This window comes from Eutrigla gurnardus, assembly GCF_963514095.1.
Source record: "Eutrigla gurnardus genome assembly, chromosome: 8".
Taxonomy (NCBI): Eukaryota; Metazoa; Chordata; class Actinopteri; order Perciformes; family Triglidae; genus Eutrigla; species Eutrigla gurnardus.
Window position 1 is genome coordinate 21,841,338 of NC_139922.1, and position 21,414 is coordinate 21,862,751.

Below are 21,414 nucleotides of genomic sequence, written 5' to 3' on the forward strand. Positions count from 1 at the left end.
TTGTGTGTTGTATCAATGTTGTACCAACTGTGATCATGTTTAGCCCAGAAGCGGTCTTGTTGAATGACACAGGCAATGACTTGATCAAACTTGATGACTACAAGCATAACAAATATGTTCAGTCAGACCAAACCCGATCAGATCAGATCTTCTGTGAGATTAAAACACATGATCAAGAGCTTTACTGACAATGCAGGGCGTAAATAACATTGAAGACTGATTTTGTTTCTTTCAAAACATTTCTTAAATGTATTTAAAGTTGTAAATCAGTATCGAGGCTAAGGGCTAAGATGTGGGGGCATGGGATGCATTGGGTTCGGGTCTTAATGTGCCCCATGAAACTTATTGCTATGTTGTATGGACCTGGTTGAAGTGTCATGTCTAATTTGTGATATTTGTCCTATTTTTCTGGTCATTTATAGATTTGGCATTTGTTATCAACTACAAACTCACAATGTGAATTGATATGATAATTTTAAAAAATGCCCTACTTTGTTCTACTACACATTTAGCTTAATCTCTAAAAATCTTTATATATTTTCCCCCTTTAATAGTGAAAGAACCTCCTTAAAGAAAACAAATATGTGAACATGGTGTATTGGGCCTGGTATAAGAAGCCTTTGTTCTGTTCCCAGATTCCATCAGTCTATAATTGCTTGGGGCATTGGAACATTGCAGTAATTATCCCCACCCTAGTTAATTGTCACACCCTGTCAGCTACCTACCTTAAAACAGTACAGCCAGACATATGTCAGTTATCAGTCACAGTACAGCGACAGTATATGCTTCATTCACCATTATATTTGTAAGTATCTCTTTTACTCTGATTTTTACCAAACCACATTTTAACTAATTTTACTGCCGCACTCGAAATTGACTTTGGGTGCCCAATGAAATGTAATGACATGTTGTGAGGTTCTGTTGAAGTGATGGGTCTGATTTGTGCTACAGGTGTCAAAATTGACATAGTAAAACAGTCTTTAAACTCCTAAAATACTCAGGGAAGCAATATTTAGCCACTGTTAGATACCGTTTGCTTTTGCGACCATTTGTTTCGGGTTAGTGAACATAGATTGAACAGAAGTGTAGTGATTTAATGATAAATCTGTTACTGTCCATCTAATTTTAATCCATAGAGTTCTGTGAGTGACATTACTAACTCTAGTAAAACTCCTCAGCAGACAAATCATTTGACCTTGACAAAAATCAATAGTTTGGGAATAAGAAAGCAGTTTTCTGACTTGAAATGCTTTGTTACAACAAAGCACATAAAAGGATGACTTCATTCTCCGCTCAGGATGCCATTACTCCATCATATCTCTACATAGCAAATGGTTGTTTGCTGCTATATCAATGTTCTGAATTTGAAATGTAGCACCTTTAATGAAAACACAGTGAGGATTTGTTTGTTTTTCAGCAAAATATTAAACGTTTTTCCTTTCATTTTCTTCTGCTTATCTACATAGCGACAACATGTGCAAGCTCACTCTAACTGCAGGTAAGGCAAGCTCGTGAATGCATTGTTTCCGTCAGTTCCTCCAAATGACAGCAACACATTTTCTCACCCGCCCCCAGTGGCATCTAGCCATGTAGACTGTTTTTTCCCCCCTTTTTCTTTACCAATGTTTTTGTCCCTCAGATTGCAGTGAGAGTGAATGGGATTTGATTTGTGGTGCCACTGACAAATTACATTTAGAAAATCCACAGGAAATTCCCTTTTCTTTCTAGAAACAGTGTCCCGATTACACAGAAAGCTGTTGAATTTTGTAATTTGGGTGAACTGACCTGTTAAGCTTAGTTTTGAACCCAATACTAACCAGTCTGTCACTTTGAAGGTCTCTGTTTGATCTTCGCCAGCTTGGGTAAGTTTATAGCATGCATTAGTCATAATCAACACTCCTTCTAGCAAATACATAATTACCCTTACTCAACAATTGTTGGTTATTGATGCATGGAAAGACTAATTAAGACCATCATGATTTTCTTCCTTTTCTCAGCCTCTTCCTCCAGGCTGATGTGTTACTTTAACAGCATGGCTGCAAATAGAGCGGATTTTGGGACGTTCTTGGTTTCAGATATTGATCCGAACCAGTGTACCCATCTGATCTATGCATTTGCTGACATTAGCACCGCAAATACACTGACTGCCAACAGTGCAGAGGACTTACAACGATATCAATCCTTCAATGCACTCAAAAACAGGTCAGTGCTTTAGCCGACAAATATTGTGAAAATTACGTTGATGTTGAACAATCATTACTGATCTTATATGCTCCAACAGAAATCCACAGCTCAAAACCCTGTTGGCGGTTGGTGGCTTGACCTTTAACACACAAAAGTAAGTTACTTATAAGAATATTTAGCCCTTTTTTTTGTCAATGCAAAGAGAAGTGTAAACAGCAATTCCACATGTTATTAAATAGTGTACACCATAGTGCATGGTATCATATAATGTAATGTAAATGAGGCAGCACAAATTGAGATGCTGGTCTTTGATTACATGAATAACACAGGCCAGAAATCCACAAGCCTTGTAAGCAGTAGAGTGAGTAGCATTGTTTCAGACGTATTGAAATGCATTTTTGATTGCTAAAAAGCACAAAGGGTAATAGAAAAATTACATATTTTGGATTGTGGGATATGTAGTGTCCCTTTCAAGCCCACATAAAAACAAATTTTACTGCCTGCAAAATGCATTGTAGCCTAATGATGAGGTTAGTAACTGCACATTATAGTTATGTGGATCGTTGTGTGACTAATTTTCATCACAATTCATAATAACAAACAAGAATCATGGTAACCAGACCAGTGCCTATGGCTGTATATTTGTCCTGGTCCATATGACCTTGTGCTTTTTGCTGCTTTTGTGCTATTAAAACAGAACCCTTAAATGCAGTATGTTGAGTGTCTTCTTCAGAACTCTGATTTATTCAAATGTTTACCAGATTCACTACAATGGTGTCAACACAACAAAACAGAGCAACGTTCATCCAGTCTGCTATCAAACTACTGAGAGAATTTGGGTTTGATGGACTAAACCTTGACTGGAGGTTCCCCGGAGCACAGGACAAGGAGAGATTCACACTCCTGTGCAAGGTCAGATCCTGAATTTATCTTCCGGGACAGACTCTGGCGGAAATATGTCATCCTGTATACAGCTATATGAAAACATTGCATTTTATAACAGAGACTGAACCATTTTGTGTTGTGTAGGAGCTCAAAGAGGCCTTTGTGGCTGAGGGAACAGCAACTACCCGTGCAACATTAATCCTCACTGCCAGTGTCTCTGCGGAGAAAGCGACCATCGATGGGAGTTATGAAGTCGCAAAGATTGTCTTGTAAAACTAATTCGATGATTATTCTTGCCATTATACCCATCATTACCTGTTGTCATGTTTTGGTGAATGTGATATCCTCTGCATTTTACCAGGCACCTGGATATCATTAATGTGCTGACATTTGACTTTCACGGGCCCTGGGAAAATGTCACAGCACATCACAGCCCCTTATTCCAGGGCTCCCTAGACACTGGAAACAACGTCTTCTCTAATACTGTAGGTTCAGGGATTGATATTTTAATTGTTTATTACACTTTTTACCTTGGAGATGTTCTTTCATCCTGATTGCTTATTTTCTCCACATTGTAGGACCGTGCCATGCGGTACTGGCGGGACCAGGGTGCACCTACACAAAAGCTAAACATGGGGTTAGCAGCATTCGGGCGAGCTTTTGACCTCTCCTCTCCTACATCCACTGGTGTTGGAGCAGCAGCCAGTGGTCCTGGTGAAGAAGGCTGCTACACCGGTGAACAAGGATTCTGGGCCTATTACGAGGTATCAACTAAAGCTGTGAATATAATTAATTTATATCCATAGCCTTTTATAGGCTAACCGTTTACTGTGTTTGGTGTGAAAAATTCTGTTTGAATGAAAACATTAGATCAAAATGTGACACTTGACTGTTCTTTTCAGACTTGCCTTTATATTGAAGGGGTAACTCCTCAGCTGATTACTGATCAGGCAGTTCCATTTGCCGTCACAGAAAATCAGTGGGTTGGATTTGACAACGCTGCAAGCCTTACCGCTAAGGTACTCATCTGTTCAGTTCAAACTATCGTTCACTAATTCCTTTGCAAATGACTTGTGCACAAATCTGTTGAAATGGATATTTTTTTCAACATGACCTCAACAGTTGAAACATTTTGTTCCTCATCCACTTAGGTCAATTACTTGAAAACTAACAACATTGGAGGAGCCTTTGTCTGGGCTTTGGACCTGGATGACGTAACAGGGCAGTTCTGTAAAATGGGGAGCAATCCCTTCATCAGCCAGCTACATTCTCTCCTGGTTCCAGGTAACAAAAATGCAAAACATGTATACACCATCCTTTCATGCAGTGGTGTGTTTTAGTGTGTATTTGATTAAATGCCATCAGAATTAAAGTCATTTACTTTTTCTTTTAAAATTTTGAAAATCTATGTGATTATCGAACTGACTTCTGACTCTCATTGATTTAGATTTTCCTAATCTCAATTCTACAACCCTCCCTCCCACAACAATTCCCCCTACCACAACCACAACAACTACAACTCCCCCTCCCCCAATCACAACTCCCCCTACCACAACCAAAACAACAACTCCTACTACCACAACAACAACAACTCCTCCTACCACGGCCACAACAACAACAACTCCTACTACCACAACAACAACAACTCCCCCTCCCCCAATCACAACTCCCCCTCCCCCTACCACAACCAAAACAACAACTCCTACTACCACAACAACAACAACTCCTCCTACCACGGCCACGACAACTCCCCCTACCACAACCAAAACAACAACAACTCCTCCTACCACAACCACGACAACTCCTCCTACCACAACCACGACAACTCCTCCTACCACAACCACGACAACTCCTCCTACCACAACCATGACAACTCCTACTACCACAACCACGACAACTCCTCCTACCACAACCACGACAACTCCTACTACCACAACAACAACTCCTACTACCACAACAACAACAACTCCCCCTACCACAACCAAAACAACAACAACTCCTACTACCACAACAACAACTCCTACTACCACAACAACAACAACTCCTCCTACCACGGCCACGACAACTCCCCCTACCACAACCAAAACAACTCCTACTACCACAACCACGACAACTCCTCCTACCACAACCACGACAACTCCTCCTACCACAACCACGACAACTCCTACTACCACAACCACGACAACTCCTCCTACCACAACCACGACAACTCCTCCTACCACAACCACGACAACTCCTCCTACCACAACCACGACAACTCCCCCTACCACAACCACGACAACTCCTCCTACCACAACCACGACAACTCCTCCTACCACAGCCACGACAACCCCTCCTACCACAACCACGACAACTCCCCCTACCACAACCACGACAACTCCCCCTACCACAACCACGACAACTCCTCCTACCACCACCACGACAACTCCTCCTACCACAGCCACGACAACCCCTCCTACCACAACCACGACAACTCCTCCTACCACAGCCACGACAACTCCTCCTACCACAGCCACGACAACCCCTCCTACCACAACCACGACAACTCCTCCTACCACAACCACGACAACTCCTTCTACCACAACCACGACAACTCCCCCTACCACAGCTACCTCTACTACAGGAACTGGAAATCCTTGTGCAGGAAAGACTGATGGGCATTACCCCGATCCTGCTAACGCAACACGTTTCTACCAATGTGCTGGTCAGCGGGCGTTCATTCACACTTGCCCATCTGGATTGATCTTTAACGATGCCTGCAAATGCTGTGACTTCCGCCCAGTATAAGTGGTAATATTTATTGTCATAAACAGGGATCATTGTCAAAAGCTGTTTTATGTACAAGGTTACTGTGGAGCTATATATGAAATAAATGCTTCATAATAGTTATACTTACTTGTTTGGGCGTCACTAATCTAACTTAAATGGATAGTGTGTTAACACACACTGTTGACATAAACGCACACACTGTTGACCAGTCTGTTTATTTATCACTTTTTGAATAAAAAAAATTATTGCTTTTGTTATTTGCACTATACACTATTTTGCTGCTGTAACCCTGTAAATTTCCCCACTGTGGGACTAATAAAGGATTATTTTATCTTATAATTAAAAACAAATGTACCTATCATATATTCATTTGTAGATTGATTTCCATAAGCTCCCTGACTCAACTGAAAGGCCACAACAATGTCAAAATGGTTAAATCTTACTTCTTCTTACTAGGTAGGAAACAAAAAAGCTATGCATTTACATGGTAACACCAAACCTTTCAGCATTTGTTGTAATGTATTTGCGACTACATGTACATGTCAACAGTGGCAATGTCCTGCCATGTCTGTCTATTTCTGTCAATATACAATATTATTTATATTATTTTATTTATCAATACAACTTGTACTGTGTATTTACAATTGATGTCATGTTAACTGTTAATTGAAGGTGTATCTGAACAAGTTGGGTGTGTATGTGGTTGTTTTTTCGCTGTCATTTAATCTGACATGTCTTACTTAATTATATGGTTGTTGTATACCTGTGTTATTAGTTGTTTTTTTTAAAGTCCCAGTCGTCAACATTTTTTTGAGAACAAAATAAATCATCTGGTTTTAAAAAAAAATGTTTTGCAAAAATCCACCGCGCCCGTATCATCCTGTCCACTCAGCACAGTTCACAGTTCGTGCACAAGCCACAGATCCCACCTCCTACAATATCACAGGCACACGCCTCAAGCTAGGCATACGCTAAATGACGTTAGCAGTTGCTATCTATGAGTAAGTTAGCCAGCCTACCTCTGTGTAGCCTGTACATGTCGTTTATCGATGAGAGAAGACACGGGCGTGTTCACAGAATCTGGTGCACGCACACTGACGAGCACTCGATGGGAGGGAGGGGAGGAGCTCGGTGGTAGAGGGGGAGGGGCGTGAGTGTTGTAAACATTTGAAATTTGACTGAGTCAACTCCATCTGCCAGACTTGCCGACTGCACCCTTAACCCTATTGCAGAGATCTTTCAGGCCAATGACCCTTTGGCTTATAATGACACGGTGGAGGGACACCATATTTCTATAATGTAAAATTTGTGTTGCTTATTAAAAAAGGGTCAATTAGAAGACATAGCAGAACTTCTTGAGATCAGTGCCACCTACTGCTTCGTAGGATGAATGACTTCTGAAGAGATATGCATGCTGACTCACTGGAATGGCTGTGACACACTATATAGAATGAAACCATAATTAAGTTTATTACACCTGTGCTATAATATTTTAAAATGGCTGCCATTATGCAGTGTGGTACTGATCGTTGAAAATCCTCTGCGGCATTAGGCTTTGCTGAAGGCGCTGATACACGTTTAGATGTTCTTGAAAATTAGAGGAGGGATCACTTCTCTTATGTCTGTATTTGAGATTAATACGCTAAAAGAAGGCGTGGTTTAAATTTTGCCAACATAATGATACAGATGTTGCATGTATATTTACTGTATATAGTGTCGACAAATATCACTATTAATAAGTTCATAATAATATATCAAGAAAATACCACAAGTTTACCACAAAATGTTGGCAAATTTTGTTTGGATGTTTTATATTGGTTGTTCTTTGTCTGTCAAGCGTTTGTGACACAAATAAGATAAAAGACACAATATACTGTAGAAACAAGCTGCCTAATTGACTCATGGAAAAGTCATCAAAATTAAGGTATGAACATTTCTTGACATCAGAGCCACCTACTGCATTGTAAGAGGAATTACGCTGCAATACAAAAGAACCTTTGAGGTCACTTGTGAAGAAATCTGCACCTCAGTAAGGCGTTTAAGTCCTTTTATTTTTCATGTTCACATTGGTCAGGCACATTCTGTACATTGTTGTTATTAGAACTGTTTTGTCTTTTACTTGTCCTTCCAAAGTTTTTTTTTAAACCATACCTGTCTCATAATTTTGTACAAATTCAAATCTCATTCTTTGAAAACTTCTGTGCTTCAAATACATGTTTAAACGGCACCATATCTGCAAGGACATGCATCTTTTTCATGTTATCCTTTGTGATTAACTAAGAAATATGTATGCACTGATCTACCATCATGATCAAATAATTACAGCACTCTACCGCAAAATCTGTATCACAAATGCTCCACATAGTTATTCAATAAACAAGGGCAATACTGTTTCTCATCAATGAGTCAGTTGTTTACTGTGAAGCTATGAAAAAAATATACCATGTGGCTCTTAAATGCAGTATCACATAATTGTGTTTGAATTGTAGTGACTAATACTGTAGTGACTAATAAATTATTCAGACTACTAATAACAGAAATTTTACCCATACTGTCTATTCCTTAGAGTTCATGGATAGAGCTGTGAGGCTCAGGGAGCTTCCGAATGTCACAGTTTTGAATCAGACTGAAGTAAAATAATACAAGCTCCTCGTAGTTCTTTTTGGAAATCCGTTCATTGATGCCATGGAATCTAAGAAGGAAAAAAAATGTATGGTATTTAAAAAGGAAAAGCAAAATAGGCTAAAGGTTGGTTCGATACATAAAACTCTTAATATTATTGTATAAGCCCTATTCATTTTATATTATTTCATGTAATTTTGCCCTGTGCCACTAGGGGGCTGTTTTTGCTCTGTGGCTCAGCCGACCTCAGGTCAGCCCAGGTAGGCCATTTAACCTAGAGGAAACACAGGTGTTGTGGATTTGGGATGCAAACAGTTTTCGACTGTGCCTACGTGCCTTTGATGTGGTGAGCAATTCAGTTTGTTGTTTTGGTTGAATGTATTAAAGTTATTGCCGCTGTATGATATATGAAGGAAAATAAACCTGCAAGATAATTGTAACATTACTGAACTCTCCGTTTGCTATGTTCAAGCACACTGGGCGCACGTCTAAATTTTATCTGCCTTATTAGCAACCAGTACTAGACTTCATTTAGGACTTAGTCAGTACAATTATATTTGTTTCAGAGGAACTAATGGTCCGAAGATTACAAGGGTCAAGCCGTTGCATCATGAATCTGTGACAAAAACATACAACCCACAAGAGAAGGCTTTTTTTAAGTTGCCTTCTGGTTTGATATTACTCTGTTCAAGTTGCTTATTGTTCTTAGTGCAGCAGACGTTTTTTATTCAGTGTGAGACAAACTAAATTAGATCCTTACCTCTGAGCATCACCTGGTTTAAACCAGGCAGGGGCGAAGCGATAAATATCATTCGTCAGGTCCTTGAAGTGTCGGCTGTCTGTGTTCCCAATACAGATACCTGAAAATTCAAACATTATATCAAAACACTTATGCAATATTTTGACCTTAACAACCAAATACATTTTTAACAATTTAAATCAGTCTGGATTGTACCTGGAGCAACTGTCACTGCTGGAAACATGTCCAACACAGTTTTCTTAATGATCTGGAAGCCAAAGGACTTTTCATCTGCTGAGCTTACAGGCAGCGGGTCAAACCCTTCAACAAGCTCTATCTTCACTCGTTGGTCCCCCACTGTAGACTGGATTATGTCCATGACCTAGACAAGACAGCAAACATCTAAATTACCTCAAAATATATGCAAGGAGACATCAGAAATTCTAAAATAAGGGAAGAAAGCCTCTGACTCTACCTCTTGTAATGACTGTGATGAGTGGATTCGTAAATTTACATAAGCTTCAGCCAGGGAAGGCATGATATTCACCTACATGAGTGGAAAGAATTTAGGTTTATACGAAGAAAAATGAAATGCTTGCAAAGTACCTCACAATCGATTCCAGTGAATTATCATTTACTTCATAATTCATAACTGTACCTTAACTCCTGCATTAAACATGGTTACTGCTGTGGTTGTCCTTACAAAAGCATTAGTGTCTGGTTTTCTTTCAAGCACCCTGTAACATAAAAACATGCTTACTGAATTATTCCAGTGGATACAATCAGAAGAAAACCAGATGAATCAATTTGAGGATGTAAATACCTGCCGAGGAGTGGGGCGAACAGCCACAAATTCGACATTATGAATTTCATTGGGAGCCCGAACTGAAGACAAAGAATGAGTAGCTGAGTAACAAAAGGGAGAGATCCAATACGCTATTAATTGTGAAGAGTAGTGGTAAGTAGTTGGATCCCCTTACCTTATGTGCCAGATGCTCAAATGTCCCACGTTCAGGGCCATGACCAAATAATCTCGGCATAGGGTTTTGCTCTAGTCTGAGGAAATAGGATAGCTCAGTTAGTCTTAGACTTTGTCATTTGTTCAAGGAGTGACAAAAATGTAGTTCAACATATGCACATGAACAAAGACTAACCAGAATTCATCACACAGAGAAATCAAATCAGCTTAACAAATCCCAATTTGAGGAAAATGTACCACTCACCTTTTGACTGCTGCAGCCAGGATACCGATGCTGGACTCACTGGGAGGCATTGAAGAGTGGCCAGGGACCATAAACACACTAAGCTTTACAGTTGCCGAACCCTTTTCACTTATCCCAATTCTACAAAACAAGTACATACACAAAAATCACAAATGTCAATCACCTATATTATTACACAGTTTAATGGAGACATACAAGCTTTTGAGTTTGCTATGCCTTCAGGCTCTGCCAAATTGTTTGCTTTTTAACATGTAATAGCTGCAAATTACACATCATGTTTACACTAGACCATGACAGGTTCTCACAGTGCAGCAGGTCCTTCAAGACCACTGATGACTCCATCAAGTACAGCCAGGCCCTCGTCCAGGACAAACGACAGCTGTACACCACGCTTCTTCAGTACACGGACTATGTTCATTGCCCCCTTGGAACCGCCAACCTTTCAAAAGAAATATTGAAAAACGGACATTAACAAAACTTTAAAACTTATAAAGTTCCAAATTTGAAAAATGTTAAGAGTTTAATTAGTATTGAAAGTACTTCTTCATCATGACCGAGACCAATGTAAAATTCTCTGCGTGGAGCATAGCCTTTAATCAGCAAGTACTCCAGTGCCTGAAGTATCCCCTGGAAGAATATAGCATTTCTGTTTAGTCCAGCTGGCATGACATGTTAATAAATCAATTAATCTCAGTAATAAGAGACATCACATAAATATCACTTGTTGTCTCACCATTAGAGAGCCCTTGTCATCTATGGTCCCTCTACCATAGATGAAGCCGTCCATCTCCTTTGCAGAGAACGGTGGGGCCTCCCAGCCATCCGAATCTGAGGCTGGTACTACATCGATGTGGGCCAGCAGCAGGTACGGCGCCAGGTCAGACTGTGATCCTTGCACCCAAAACAGGTGGCTGTAGTTGGCCACCAATTCATGATTTACTAAGCTTGAAGAGAACACTGTTGGGAAGGCTGAAACAGGAAGGAGAGTACAAGCTTAAAAGGGGGAATGCCATTCATTTCACGCAATTATGGTTAGTTCAATATTCAACCTATAAAAATGTATTAGAATGTCATGTATAACTCTGAGCTCTGTGAAGATAAACCTGAGGATGCCATCAGGCCTGTGCTGCATGATAGTTGAAACATGAACCGAACAAAAAATATGCTAATTGGTTGCATTATGTGACATGGGTAGAGAGACAATAAAGCTGCAATATCTACAATTAATTCTTCTTAAAAATATCTTATTATACAATATATAAAGCTGCATTAGCTGATGAATCAATTATTCAATAACAAGGCATTAAAAGGGGTATTTTGCTAATTTTTCAAACAAAACAATGCCAAACGTTTTACTTTACTATATATGATATAGTATATCATGTAAGCTGAATTTGGGGTTTTGGACAGCTGTTCAGACAAAATCACTCAACTCAAAAACATTTAAAGTTAAATGAGAAACCTGAATTAGCCGTCACATGAAAGACATTTGTTAGCTGTTGACATAGCTATCAGTTGGCCTTAGTTATGTTAGCTAACGCCCCACGGAGTCTGCTGAAACCAGGAACATAGCGTGACACACTTTGGGTATAAAGTATTGAAAAACCACCATTAAAGAATACAACAACACGAATTGAGCTCTGTAGATAAATTACCAGCCATGGGAGTGGAGCAATTGGTAGCGGAGACTGGGGGAAAGATAACCGGTAATTGCGTAGATAACGTAAACTCTGTGGTTGGCGTCGACAATTAAGGTTGACCGTGTAACGTTAGCTGGAACTCAACGTTACCTTTCCGGAGGAGCCTGTCAAATTCAAGCAGCGCCGTGGTGTTGCTCTCCTTCTCCGAGAATGACACCGTGGGGATCCGGATGGCGTCTGGGTAAACAAAACAAAGACAACACGGCGGGCTTCTCCGACTCTCTTCCAAGTACTGTGCCCACACGGGCAAACGTTCATTTACAGACTAGCAAAGCAAAACATTAGCGGTACCTTTAAAGTGTGCGAGAAGCTCCTCTCGCTGATTGTGGTTTATGACAAGCGAGATGTTGCTCGTCTTTTCCCAACGTGCGAGTTGAAGTCCGACGTTCACGTCCAGCGAAAATGTCCTGATAGACGCTATGCAAAATAGAACCACGACTGCAATGAGAAAACTACTTATAATTAGCTTTAAAAACTTAAGTATTTTGAACTTTAGCCCCGAGTCCGTCATTGCTGTGTCTGTCGTAACAGCGGAACTCGTTCACTGCGATTGCTTTTGTCAGACTGAGTTTGCTGCATGAGAGCCCCCTGCTGGCGCCAATATAAACTGCACTTGTAATCCTCCTCGTGACCTTTATTAAAAGTAGAATTTATTATCCATCTACTCTCCATGAAAGTTGCTGATTTGTAGATGAATTATATCGCAAATCAAAGTATGAAGCACAACATACTTTATTGAAATAGGGTTCAAAAACATACATACAAATACAGTGACACTAATTCATTGAAAATGCAACATGGCAGTTCACAAGTTAGATTAGGAAATAGGAAATAATTATAACATTATCATTATTTATAACATTGAGGGAATAAAATTAATTCTGTTTAAAGTCACACTGTGGATAGCACTTTGGTAACACATCCATGAGCAAAACATGTAAATAGACTCCCATACAGACACCCACAGTCAATGGTAAAGCAATATGTGCTCCCTGATGATATTCCCAGAACAAGGTCATTATGGCTTGCATCACCAAAAAAGAAAAAAGCAACCCTTGCATTTGTAAGTAAAGGAGGATTTTTAGAGGATTAAAAAAAAACAGCTGGTGCGTCCTGTGTCTCAGCCTGAAGCAAAAGTCCCTCCTCACTGTCTGACCCCTGGTTTAAACTGTCCGGTAAGGCCCCAAATGGACTGAATGTGTCGTCCTCAACACAAGCATAAATTAGGTACAGGAGGCACGCCATAATGAGGAAAACCAAAATCTGTATCTGGACGGGCACAAGGTGGCGCTCCACCTCTCTTCTCTCCATGGTCGTGGGACTGGCTGGAGTGTCTGGGTATGCATACTGGACAGGTCTCCCTGCTGCACCCTTGATGGGTCTCCGACGAGTGGCACTGAAACACAACACAGTATATGTGCTTATAACCCAATCACAAATCTCCTACTATGTGTGGCGCTGCTATGCAATTTGCCATGTGTGACACACCGTCATTTCAAATTCCCATACATTTCTTGCACTTGAGTGAAATCTTATGAATTCAAATGGTGTGGCTCGCTGTAATCGTGTTGCACTTACTAGATCCCTGTGGGCGTGGCATCAGTATTTAGAAACATGTCCTTGAACGTATCTTTCACAGGCTCCTGAGAATGCTAGAAAAGAAATCAGAAATTACCGTCAAGGTGGAGTAAAGAAACATGTCTCAGACACTAAAGTTCCCCACAGACACAGAGGCCCAGCAAGTCAGGCAGAAAGGAAGAGGGTGATCACTGATGTAATCACCAGAGAACTGCTGACTCAAGTGTGTATTTTCTTGTTTGACTTACGCAAAGAAACACCGACATGTGAAAGGAGTTACACCAAACTAAGTGTGTTCTTGTATACAATGCACACACCCCCACCAAAAACCAGAAAAAAAATAATTTATGAATGTGCCTTCATTTCCCATTCATAAGTGGACGCCTTGGGAGTGTAGTACAGGGACTGGTTGTTCATGCTGTACCTGTCCACAATCGGCATGTCCTGCCAAGGAAACAAGACGTTAACAGATTAGGATTTCTGTTGTCGGAATTGTCCTTTGCTCTCCAGTGAACTCTCTCCAACAACCGTGACCCCCACCAAAGTTTGAGTTTCAAGTGTCGCTGAACAATGTGAGCACTACTGACCCTGTTGGACCGCGACCAATGTTCCTGCACATTGCTCCCATTCAAATCTCTCTCAGTGTCTGCGCTAGTGGAGTGTGCCCTCGAACTCTCCATCTGTTATGTTGTGTGAGAATGTACAGGACAAGAGTCAAGCACCCAGGCGGGGATTTCTCGCAACCATGAAAATCAAGTGACAGGATCATTTTTACATTTCATTTGTGGGATGTGGGTTTTGAAAACGTGTAAGAAACTTTCCTCCTCGACCATTTGAGCGATGCTGAAGGCCGGAAAGGAAATTGTTGAGCCACCGTTGGGCACAACCGCTTGCGATTCGGTCAGAAACTGCAAGGATTTAGTTTCATCATGTTAACAGAAACACAAACGTGTATCATTCACCACGCAATCTACGCACCAGTGAGAAACTGACGAACATTACTGTAAAACAAAAGAGCATTATCCCGTTGGTGGCTTGAGAAGAATACAAAATATATTTACAGTCTAAGTGAGGAATGCAGAGAATTTAAAATCCACAAGAGAAGTGAAATAATACCAGCCTACCCCTGATCCTAATCCTGAGCGTTGATCTACAGAGGATGCTCCACTAATTCCTACGGGAATCTGTGAGCAGTGAGGCCGAGTCCGCTCCAATGATTTTATCGCATTCCCTGAATTCCTCTTGGGACTAGGTTCCCTGTTTCTAGAAGCACGGGCATGCTGCAGAAGGCCAAACCAATCAAACAACAAGGGGAGAAAACACATCAGTATCCCCTGAGAATTCGGTTTGACAGAATGTTGAGCAAAAAGATAGGTTGTATTTACCAGCCTTGATGAGAGTAAAAAGCACTGCGGGTAAACAAACCCACTTTTCTGAAAACACAACTCTACCTGTGACAAAAAAACATGACATGCAAGTGCTTATTTGGAAAGAGTGAACACTTCCAGATAGAACACAAGTGTACAGTTGCAACCTGCAACCACTAAGTGGCACTGCAGGGAACATTTATTTCAATACAGGTAGTGATGCAAAAAACAAGACAAAAAAATGCAAGAAAATCTATTAAAACAGCAAATGTGTACAGATAGTATAAGCTCGCAAATTATCCATGCCAAACTAATCATTAAGCCTGGAAGTCTAAATCACTTAAGCCAAGCAAGAACATCCTTTTATTTCTCACCTGGCTACTGTCTTGTTGAGCTTTGTGTGACGGTTCCACCGTTTCTTCTTTCAACAACATTTCTGCACATATACCCGACTCTTCGTTCTGCTCGTCTCCATTTTCCCCCTCCTCTTCTTCCTCTTCTTCACTGTCAGAGTATGATATTTCTTTCTCTTCTCTACGTCCACCAAACTGAAGTAGTTTCCTGAGCTTCTTCTCATACACGGCTCTAGTGGAGGCTAGCACAGATAAACAGTAATATAGCATTTTATTTATGAGGCAAAAAGACCCCAAAACAAACAAACAGTGAATGTGATTACGTCTTAACACAATTAAAACACAAAACTGCATTGCTGATGGCAGGAATCATCTTTCTACCATTACAACCAATTACAAGGCAGTGATGAGTGTAACCTCACCGACTATGGGTCCAGCTTTAACCCCGCGTTGTAGCAGCGCGGCCTTGAGGTCATCGTCAGTCAAACCACTCACTGCATCCTCCTCTTTGTCCTATCAAAACACAATTTTCTGAATGTAGCGAATGCTGTTCGAGAATAAAGAAAATAATTGCAGAAAAAGACTGCAGCTTGAATGCCAACAGTTTCCAGGAGTGGGATGTAGAGCATAAACCCAGCTGGAGGCTGCGGTTCACAAATTTGTTCAATATTCATCTAATATTGGTACCATACGCATCTTCTGCTTATTACACTTACCTGCGTAACTGTAAAGCCTACTACTTATCTTTATCACATCTCCTCATAACAAACATAGCCCCTTATTTCAATCATCAATGAATCTGTAAATTTGATTTATTTAAACTTAATATGAAATGTCAAAGAAAGGTTGCCTGATCAACTGTCCAAAAACCCGAAATTATTAAAATAATCAAATTTACGTTTGTATAGGTTAACACACAAACCAAATTATTAGAGTCGAAAAGCTGCAACCAGCAAAAGCTTGAAAAAGGACTCAAATTCTTATCAAATCCAACATCAAACTACTTGCAAATGTATATTTTTTATTAAGGGGTTAAATAAAATAAAAACAGACCATTTCAGCTGTAAATATTTCTTGTTGATTTCAAAGGCTATTGCCCCAAACAGTCTCTTCACATACGAACATACACAGAAACAACTTCCAGACTCCTAAGTGCACGTAAATGAGTGTGACAGGTGTGTGGGGCCAAGTGTAAATCTATACCAACTATACAGCTGGTGGCTCAGTGGACCTCAAATGCTCCAGCAAGCTGAGAGGTAATGTGACCCAGATCTCTCCAACACACCCTCCCCTCCTTCCGCTGCTGCTGGTTTAATTCAGTTCATCCCAATTATTATTAAATAGTATTATGCACGACGACCCCTCATTATCAAATGCAACTGTTGCCTTTAATGGCATCATCGTTGGCAACACATTTGCACCGATGAGTAAGTAAGTCAGTAAAGTCCACTCCGTCGATCATCGTGTCAAGTGAGTTGTGGTTGTCGTAAAAACTCACTGCCACGTCTTGTACGCGATCTTCCTCCTCGTCGCTGGAAAAATCCGCAGCGTTTTTCTTCTGTTCGATGTGCTTTAAGTGCAACTCCACATAAACCCCCTTTTTGCTGCCGGCAGGTGGGAGCGCGACGTTGTGGGACACCAGGTCCGACTTCAGCCTCGACTTGGAGAGGTGAGCCGGGTCCTCCATGAACAGCGACATATGGCACACAAGGACGACGCGGAGATACGAGAAGAAACAAATAACTTGTTCAAAACTTCCAGCGTATTTGTATAAAAACGTGTAGGAAGTCGGGCGAGCCCTAGACAGAGATGACGTTACTCGTGGAAACCCTCTCCGGCCGGAGTCTGAGAAGAAGAACAGCTGCAGCTGACGACTTGATTGACGGCAATTTAACGATTCCGGTACCGAGTAAACATTCAAGCTAACGGTGCGTTTTGCTAGCTTAGAAGCTTACAACTATTAAGTCTTTTCATGAAATGTTGATTCACTTAAAAAAATAAAAACAAAATAAAATAAACAGATAAGTAGCTGATAAGGCATGTGTAGCTTACGTTGGTTCTTTATTTTATTGTTTTTATTTTTGTTTTATTGGCCAGTGCTAACATTAGCTTGCTAGCAAGCTTCGTGTGTTAGCCTACTCAACAAATATGACAGTTCTGAGCTGTCAAAATTAATAGAGAAATAATGTAATCCTCTCAAATGAAATACTCTAATTTTGATATACCTTTTTAAACATTTAGAGGTATTGTAGTTGGGAAAGTTCAGGTGTTGTTACTAATAAACATGAACATGAGTATTATGAGGCTTATCCTGGTTTTGATCACATTCATGATATGTTAACGTGATACTCAAACACAGAAACAGGATACCTTAAAAAAACAATTTCAAACGGGATAGTCAAGTCTCCCAGTAAGCCATGGCAATTTCATTGATAGACTTTTTATTTATGATTTATACCTGGGCTTTTCCTTTTCTGACATGTAACTTTTTTGGGTGGCCCACATTTCAAAGGTATGACATTTGAATGATTGAAATGGCTGTGTACCTTTGACCTCCAGGTTTGACCCGGGCTTTGGTCTCCATGCGTGTCGTTGTCGCCTCTCTGGTGCATGCTGCTGCATTTTTATTGGAGGGATGCATGTCTGCCTTGTGCATGTAGAAGTGGTGAGTAGTTCATTTCCTAACATCTGTAAACGGATAAAAAAAAAACACTTGTTCAGGGGATTGTAAACCAGTGCATATTTTCTATCAAATACTTCTACATGAAAAACTTGCTGTGAAATTTAAATCAAACATTCTGGTTGCAGGTCTCTGCTGCGTTCAGAGATCTTATAATGAGTGAAATCCAATTGTAGGTTACATGAAAACATTGGAGATGGTCTTTTTCACATGATTAGAACATCTGTGGACTACTGTATAGAAAACTTAACAACAGGAAGTTTTTAAAGCAAATTGTCCCTTCCTGTTTTTTTTAAGTTTTCCAAAATAGAAGAGAAGTAAAACAAAATGAAACACTTTTGTCGTTGGTGCAAATTGTACAAAACGGCTAAAAGATATTTAATCGGATGACTTTGCTATCTTGTGGCTTTGTACTTATGAAATGACAATACAGCAGGTGAACATCGCATTGCAGTGGTATTTGAGTTTGAACTGAGCAGATTTGATCGCATGCTGTTCTGTTTACTGTTGACAACTTGAACTGTATCCTTTTTATATTGGAGCAACACATTGTGACGTGAGAAAAACAACATTGATTTTCAGTAGGAATCTCCAGAGGGATTAGGGCATTGAAATTGCGCCAGTTGTGATCTATTTTTCCATTTAAAGCAACATTATGCAAGAACTGGCATTTTTGTGATTTGGTGCCCCCCAGTTTTGGAACAGTACAACACTGTTGTAAATACAAATTGTGCCTAATGTGCCAAGATATGCTGTAAGTTGTTACCTTTTATTACAATGATTTGGCAGAGTAACAGTGAATATAAACATGACTTGTGTTTGGATCCCAATTCACATTAAATGTATTAGAAGCATGATGAATGTTGAATGACCAATACTTGACAAATTAGCAAAGTAAATCAGATTAATTAAATATATTTTTCAGAAAAAGCGCAGGTCTATGTTTGAAAGTGTTCTTGATTGAAAAAGCTGGAGACAAAGACAGTTGCCCCCAGGAATTCTCATATTTACCTGAAGGTATGAATATTTGTTCCATAGACATTACAGCTGTGGTATTCTATGCTAGCCTTCACATGCTGCTATCATGTAATTGCTGTAAAACATGTTTTTTTTTTGAACACCTCTCAGAATGCACAATGTGTATATATTAGTTGTGACTTCCACAGTAATTTCTCAGTAAGTAATGGGACCTTTAAGTTGTTCTGGAAGTTGTAAAATGGCTGAGAGCAGCAGGAAATGAACATTTTAATTTCCATGACCATCTGCCCAAATTTCCAACTTGTTTCCCCAAAACAAGTCCAGGAAAATATATAGCTCCAGCTCAAACTATCTGTACTTTCCCACAACTCTAACAGCAAGGAAAGATGCATGATGGAGATGTTTTTGGCTACATATTTTATATGTTATTACATAATGTAACGCTCACATATACGAACATGCACCAAAGGATCACGTGGTCTGGCTATGTCAACAAAGTAAAGAGAGGCTCAGATAACGACTAAGGGAGAGCGACTTCATTCTCTGCTCATGTAGACATTACTCGGCTATATCTTAGCATAGCCAATAGTTGTTTGCTGCTATATTCATTTTCGGGAATATCCTACATTGCCCTCCCTTTTTACTTGTTATTTAATATATTTTTGGATTTGGTTGATTTAAAATACCTTAAAAATAATATGATGTCAAAAATGTCTTCAAACAGTTCCTCGGGTGACTGTCCACTGTGTATCCAATGGCTTTAAACCCTACGTGAAATGTTAGAACAAACTCACATAGGAATAGAAAGCCATAAGACACATTTGTGGTTTGTGTAGGAAGACAAAAATAAAAAAAATCAGTGACTGGTGCAATTTAAGTTTAATTAAAGGTTGAAAGGTTGAAAACAAAAAGAGAAGAAGAAAAAATAGGGTCAGGCTGCAGAAAGCATTCCGGATTTAAAACTCACATTGGCATGAATAATTAACCAAAGAAACTGCAAGTATTCATCTGAGGCCCAGGGGAGTAAAATGAAACTGCCTTGTAAGTCTTTAAACAGAAGAAATTATATTTTTCACAGCACAGACTCAAATAAATTGACGTTAACCCAATGCTTGAATCTTGCAGCAATATCCTGCAAGATATTCAATCCCTCAGGGAGTTTTACAGAATAATCTTTGATTAAAAATGCCGTTTTAAACCAATGTCTACAGGGAAAAGGTGCAATGTTAATCAAAAGGATTCTGCTTCTGAAATGAAAACAGATTACATAAAGGGTGTCTGTATTCTCGAGTAACCCTCTGCCTGACTTCCACAAGTACAAAGAAGATAATTACCTCAGCATTTTGATTCAAAAACTATAGGCACATAAAGCCTAGCAGTTTTTCTTATGTTAAATGATGTCTGTTGTGACCAATACATTTTTGGAGATATCATGTACACACATTTCCCTGCAGTACCTTTTAATCAAAACCGTCATACTGATGAATCAAGCACAATTAATGCACAACAAATCTACTAATATGCTTCATTGATTTCAAAAGTCCTCTTTAACCTTGAAGAATTCAAACAAAAATTGGAGCTCCTCTATGAATTGGACTGAAACACCACCCTGTTTCTGACTGTTTTAAGCACTAAACTGTTGGAAATCTTCAACCCCAGTACTCGATCTGCTGCACGCCAAATCTGCTGCACCCAGATGTCTGCTCAAAAGACAGTAGCCTTTGAAAAAACATGAAAAACCTTGTGGAAAGAGAGAAAACAGGCTACTATAGAGGACAGTGGAGGCATTTGTTGACATTGTATCAAGTACAACTCTGAGATATTTGAGGCACAGAGGGGCCAGGTATTTGTCAGTCAGTGTTCCTTGGGCTTTTGCTGTCTCCAACTCAAACAACAAAAGCCCCATTGAGACAGCCTCTTTTTTTTCTCTGAACAAGCACACAAAGCTTCCTGTACTAGGCTGCAACTGTCCAATACAGAGAACCACTATTGCTCGTCTTTTTATGCACCTGTTTCAAGTTGTTCGGGCACAGCAAAGTAAAAACATTTGTTCGAAATGTTCACATCTTTTTTTCAAAGTGTTGCTAATTAACTTAACTTCTTGTTTTTAATTAAATTACAAAGTCACAAGCTGTTCTAACTTAATCATAAGACTTATAACTTTATTCCCAAGAGATACAGATATATTATTTAGCTAAGTGTGATTTTGTGCTTGTCAGCCTAACCAAACTATAGCTGTCAACACACTTAGATTAATATCTCCTTGGAGATATTCTGGATATTCACATGACCTCTGACAGAGAACATTACCTACTTATGGAGGGAAAGTGTTTACT

General features: G+C 39.8%; 4 protein-coding genes across 10 annotated transcripts in view; 2 read left to right on the forward strand and 2 right to left on the reverse strand.

Moving 5' to 3' along the window:
* The window catches only part of LOC311017789 (chitinase-3-like protein 1), a gene marked incomplete at its 3' end in the record, with an annotated part of 64,564 nt that extends 58,841 nt beyond the window's left edge, over window positions 1–5,723 (forward strand). The window contains exons 5-10 of the mRNA XM_084016368.1: window positions 3,431–3,554; window positions 3,648–3,833; window positions 3,972–4,088; window positions 4,221–4,353; window positions 4,517–4,634; window positions 5,390–5,723. Of these exons, the coding sequence (XP_083872494.1) occupies window positions 3,431–3,554; window positions 3,648–3,833; window positions 3,972–4,088; window positions 4,221–4,353; window positions 4,517–4,634; window positions 5,390–5,723 (1,012 nt within the window). The remainder of the gene's footprint in view (window positions 1–3,430; window positions 3,555–3,647; window positions 3,834–3,971; window positions 4,089–4,220; window positions 4,354–4,516; window positions 4,635–5,389) is intronic.
* The window catches only part of lemd1 (LEM domain containing 1), a 37,394-nt gene that overhangs the window by 15,114 nt on the left and 866 nt on the right, over window positions 1–21,414 (reverse strand). The window contains exons 1-7 of one of the 7 annotated variants that reach the window (XM_084016241.1): window positions 16,919–17,306; window positions 15,843–15,933; window positions 15,442–15,662; window positions 15,086–15,151; window positions 14,825–14,980; window positions 13,701–13,774; window positions 12,846–13,518 (exon numbers count right to left, since the gene is read on the reverse strand). In XM_084016241.1, coding sequence (XP_083872367.1) covers window positions 13,212–13,518; window positions 13,701–13,774; window positions 14,825–14,980; window positions 15,086–15,151; window positions 15,442–15,662; window positions 15,843–15,933; window positions 16,919–17,119 — 1,116 coding nt within the window. In that variant the 5' untranslated portion in view covers window positions 17,120–17,306 and the 3' untranslated portion in view covers window positions 12,846–13,211. Of the gene's footprint in view, window positions 1–12,845; window positions 13,519–13,700; window positions 14,609–14,824; window positions 15,152–15,441; window positions 15,663–15,842; window positions 15,934–16,918; window positions 17,317–17,966; window positions 18,109–21,414 lie in introns of those variants that run through there. The other 6 variants (XR_014597653.1, XM_084016242.1, XM_084016240.1 and 3 more) reach the window with 6 other exon arrangements.
* Window positions 1,467–3,342, forward strand: LOC311017757 (acidic mammalian chitinase-like; the record flags this gene model as incomplete). Its single annotated transcript, XM_084016334.1, has 6 exons — window positions 1,467–1,498; window positions 1,836–1,862; window positions 1,998–2,202; window positions 2,282–2,338; window positions 2,946–3,096; window positions 3,214–3,342. Exons 1-6 carry the CDS (start codon window positions 1,474–1,476, stop codon window positions 3,340–3,342), a joined length of 594 nt encoding a protein of 197 aa, XP_083872460.1. The 5' UTR covers window positions 1,467–1,473.
* pm20d1.2 (peptidase M20 domain containing 1, tandem duplicate 2) lies at window positions 7,872–12,668 on the reverse strand. Its single transcript, XM_084015541.1, has 13 exons — window positions 12,414–12,668; window positions 12,213–12,299; window positions 11,156–11,391; window positions 10,963–11,049; window positions 10,728–10,861; window positions 10,423–10,542; window positions 10,180–10,255; window positions 10,023–10,084; window positions 9,858–9,936; window positions 9,675–9,746; window positions 9,416–9,581; window positions 9,221–9,320; window positions 7,872–8,530 (listed from the first exon to the last, which is right to left on the reverse strand). Exons 1-13 carry the CDS (start codon window positions 12,631–12,633, stop codon window positions 8,401–8,403), a joined length of 1,569 nt encoding a protein of 522 aa, XP_083871667.1. The 5' UTR covers window positions 12,634–12,668; the 3' UTR covers window positions 7,872–8,400.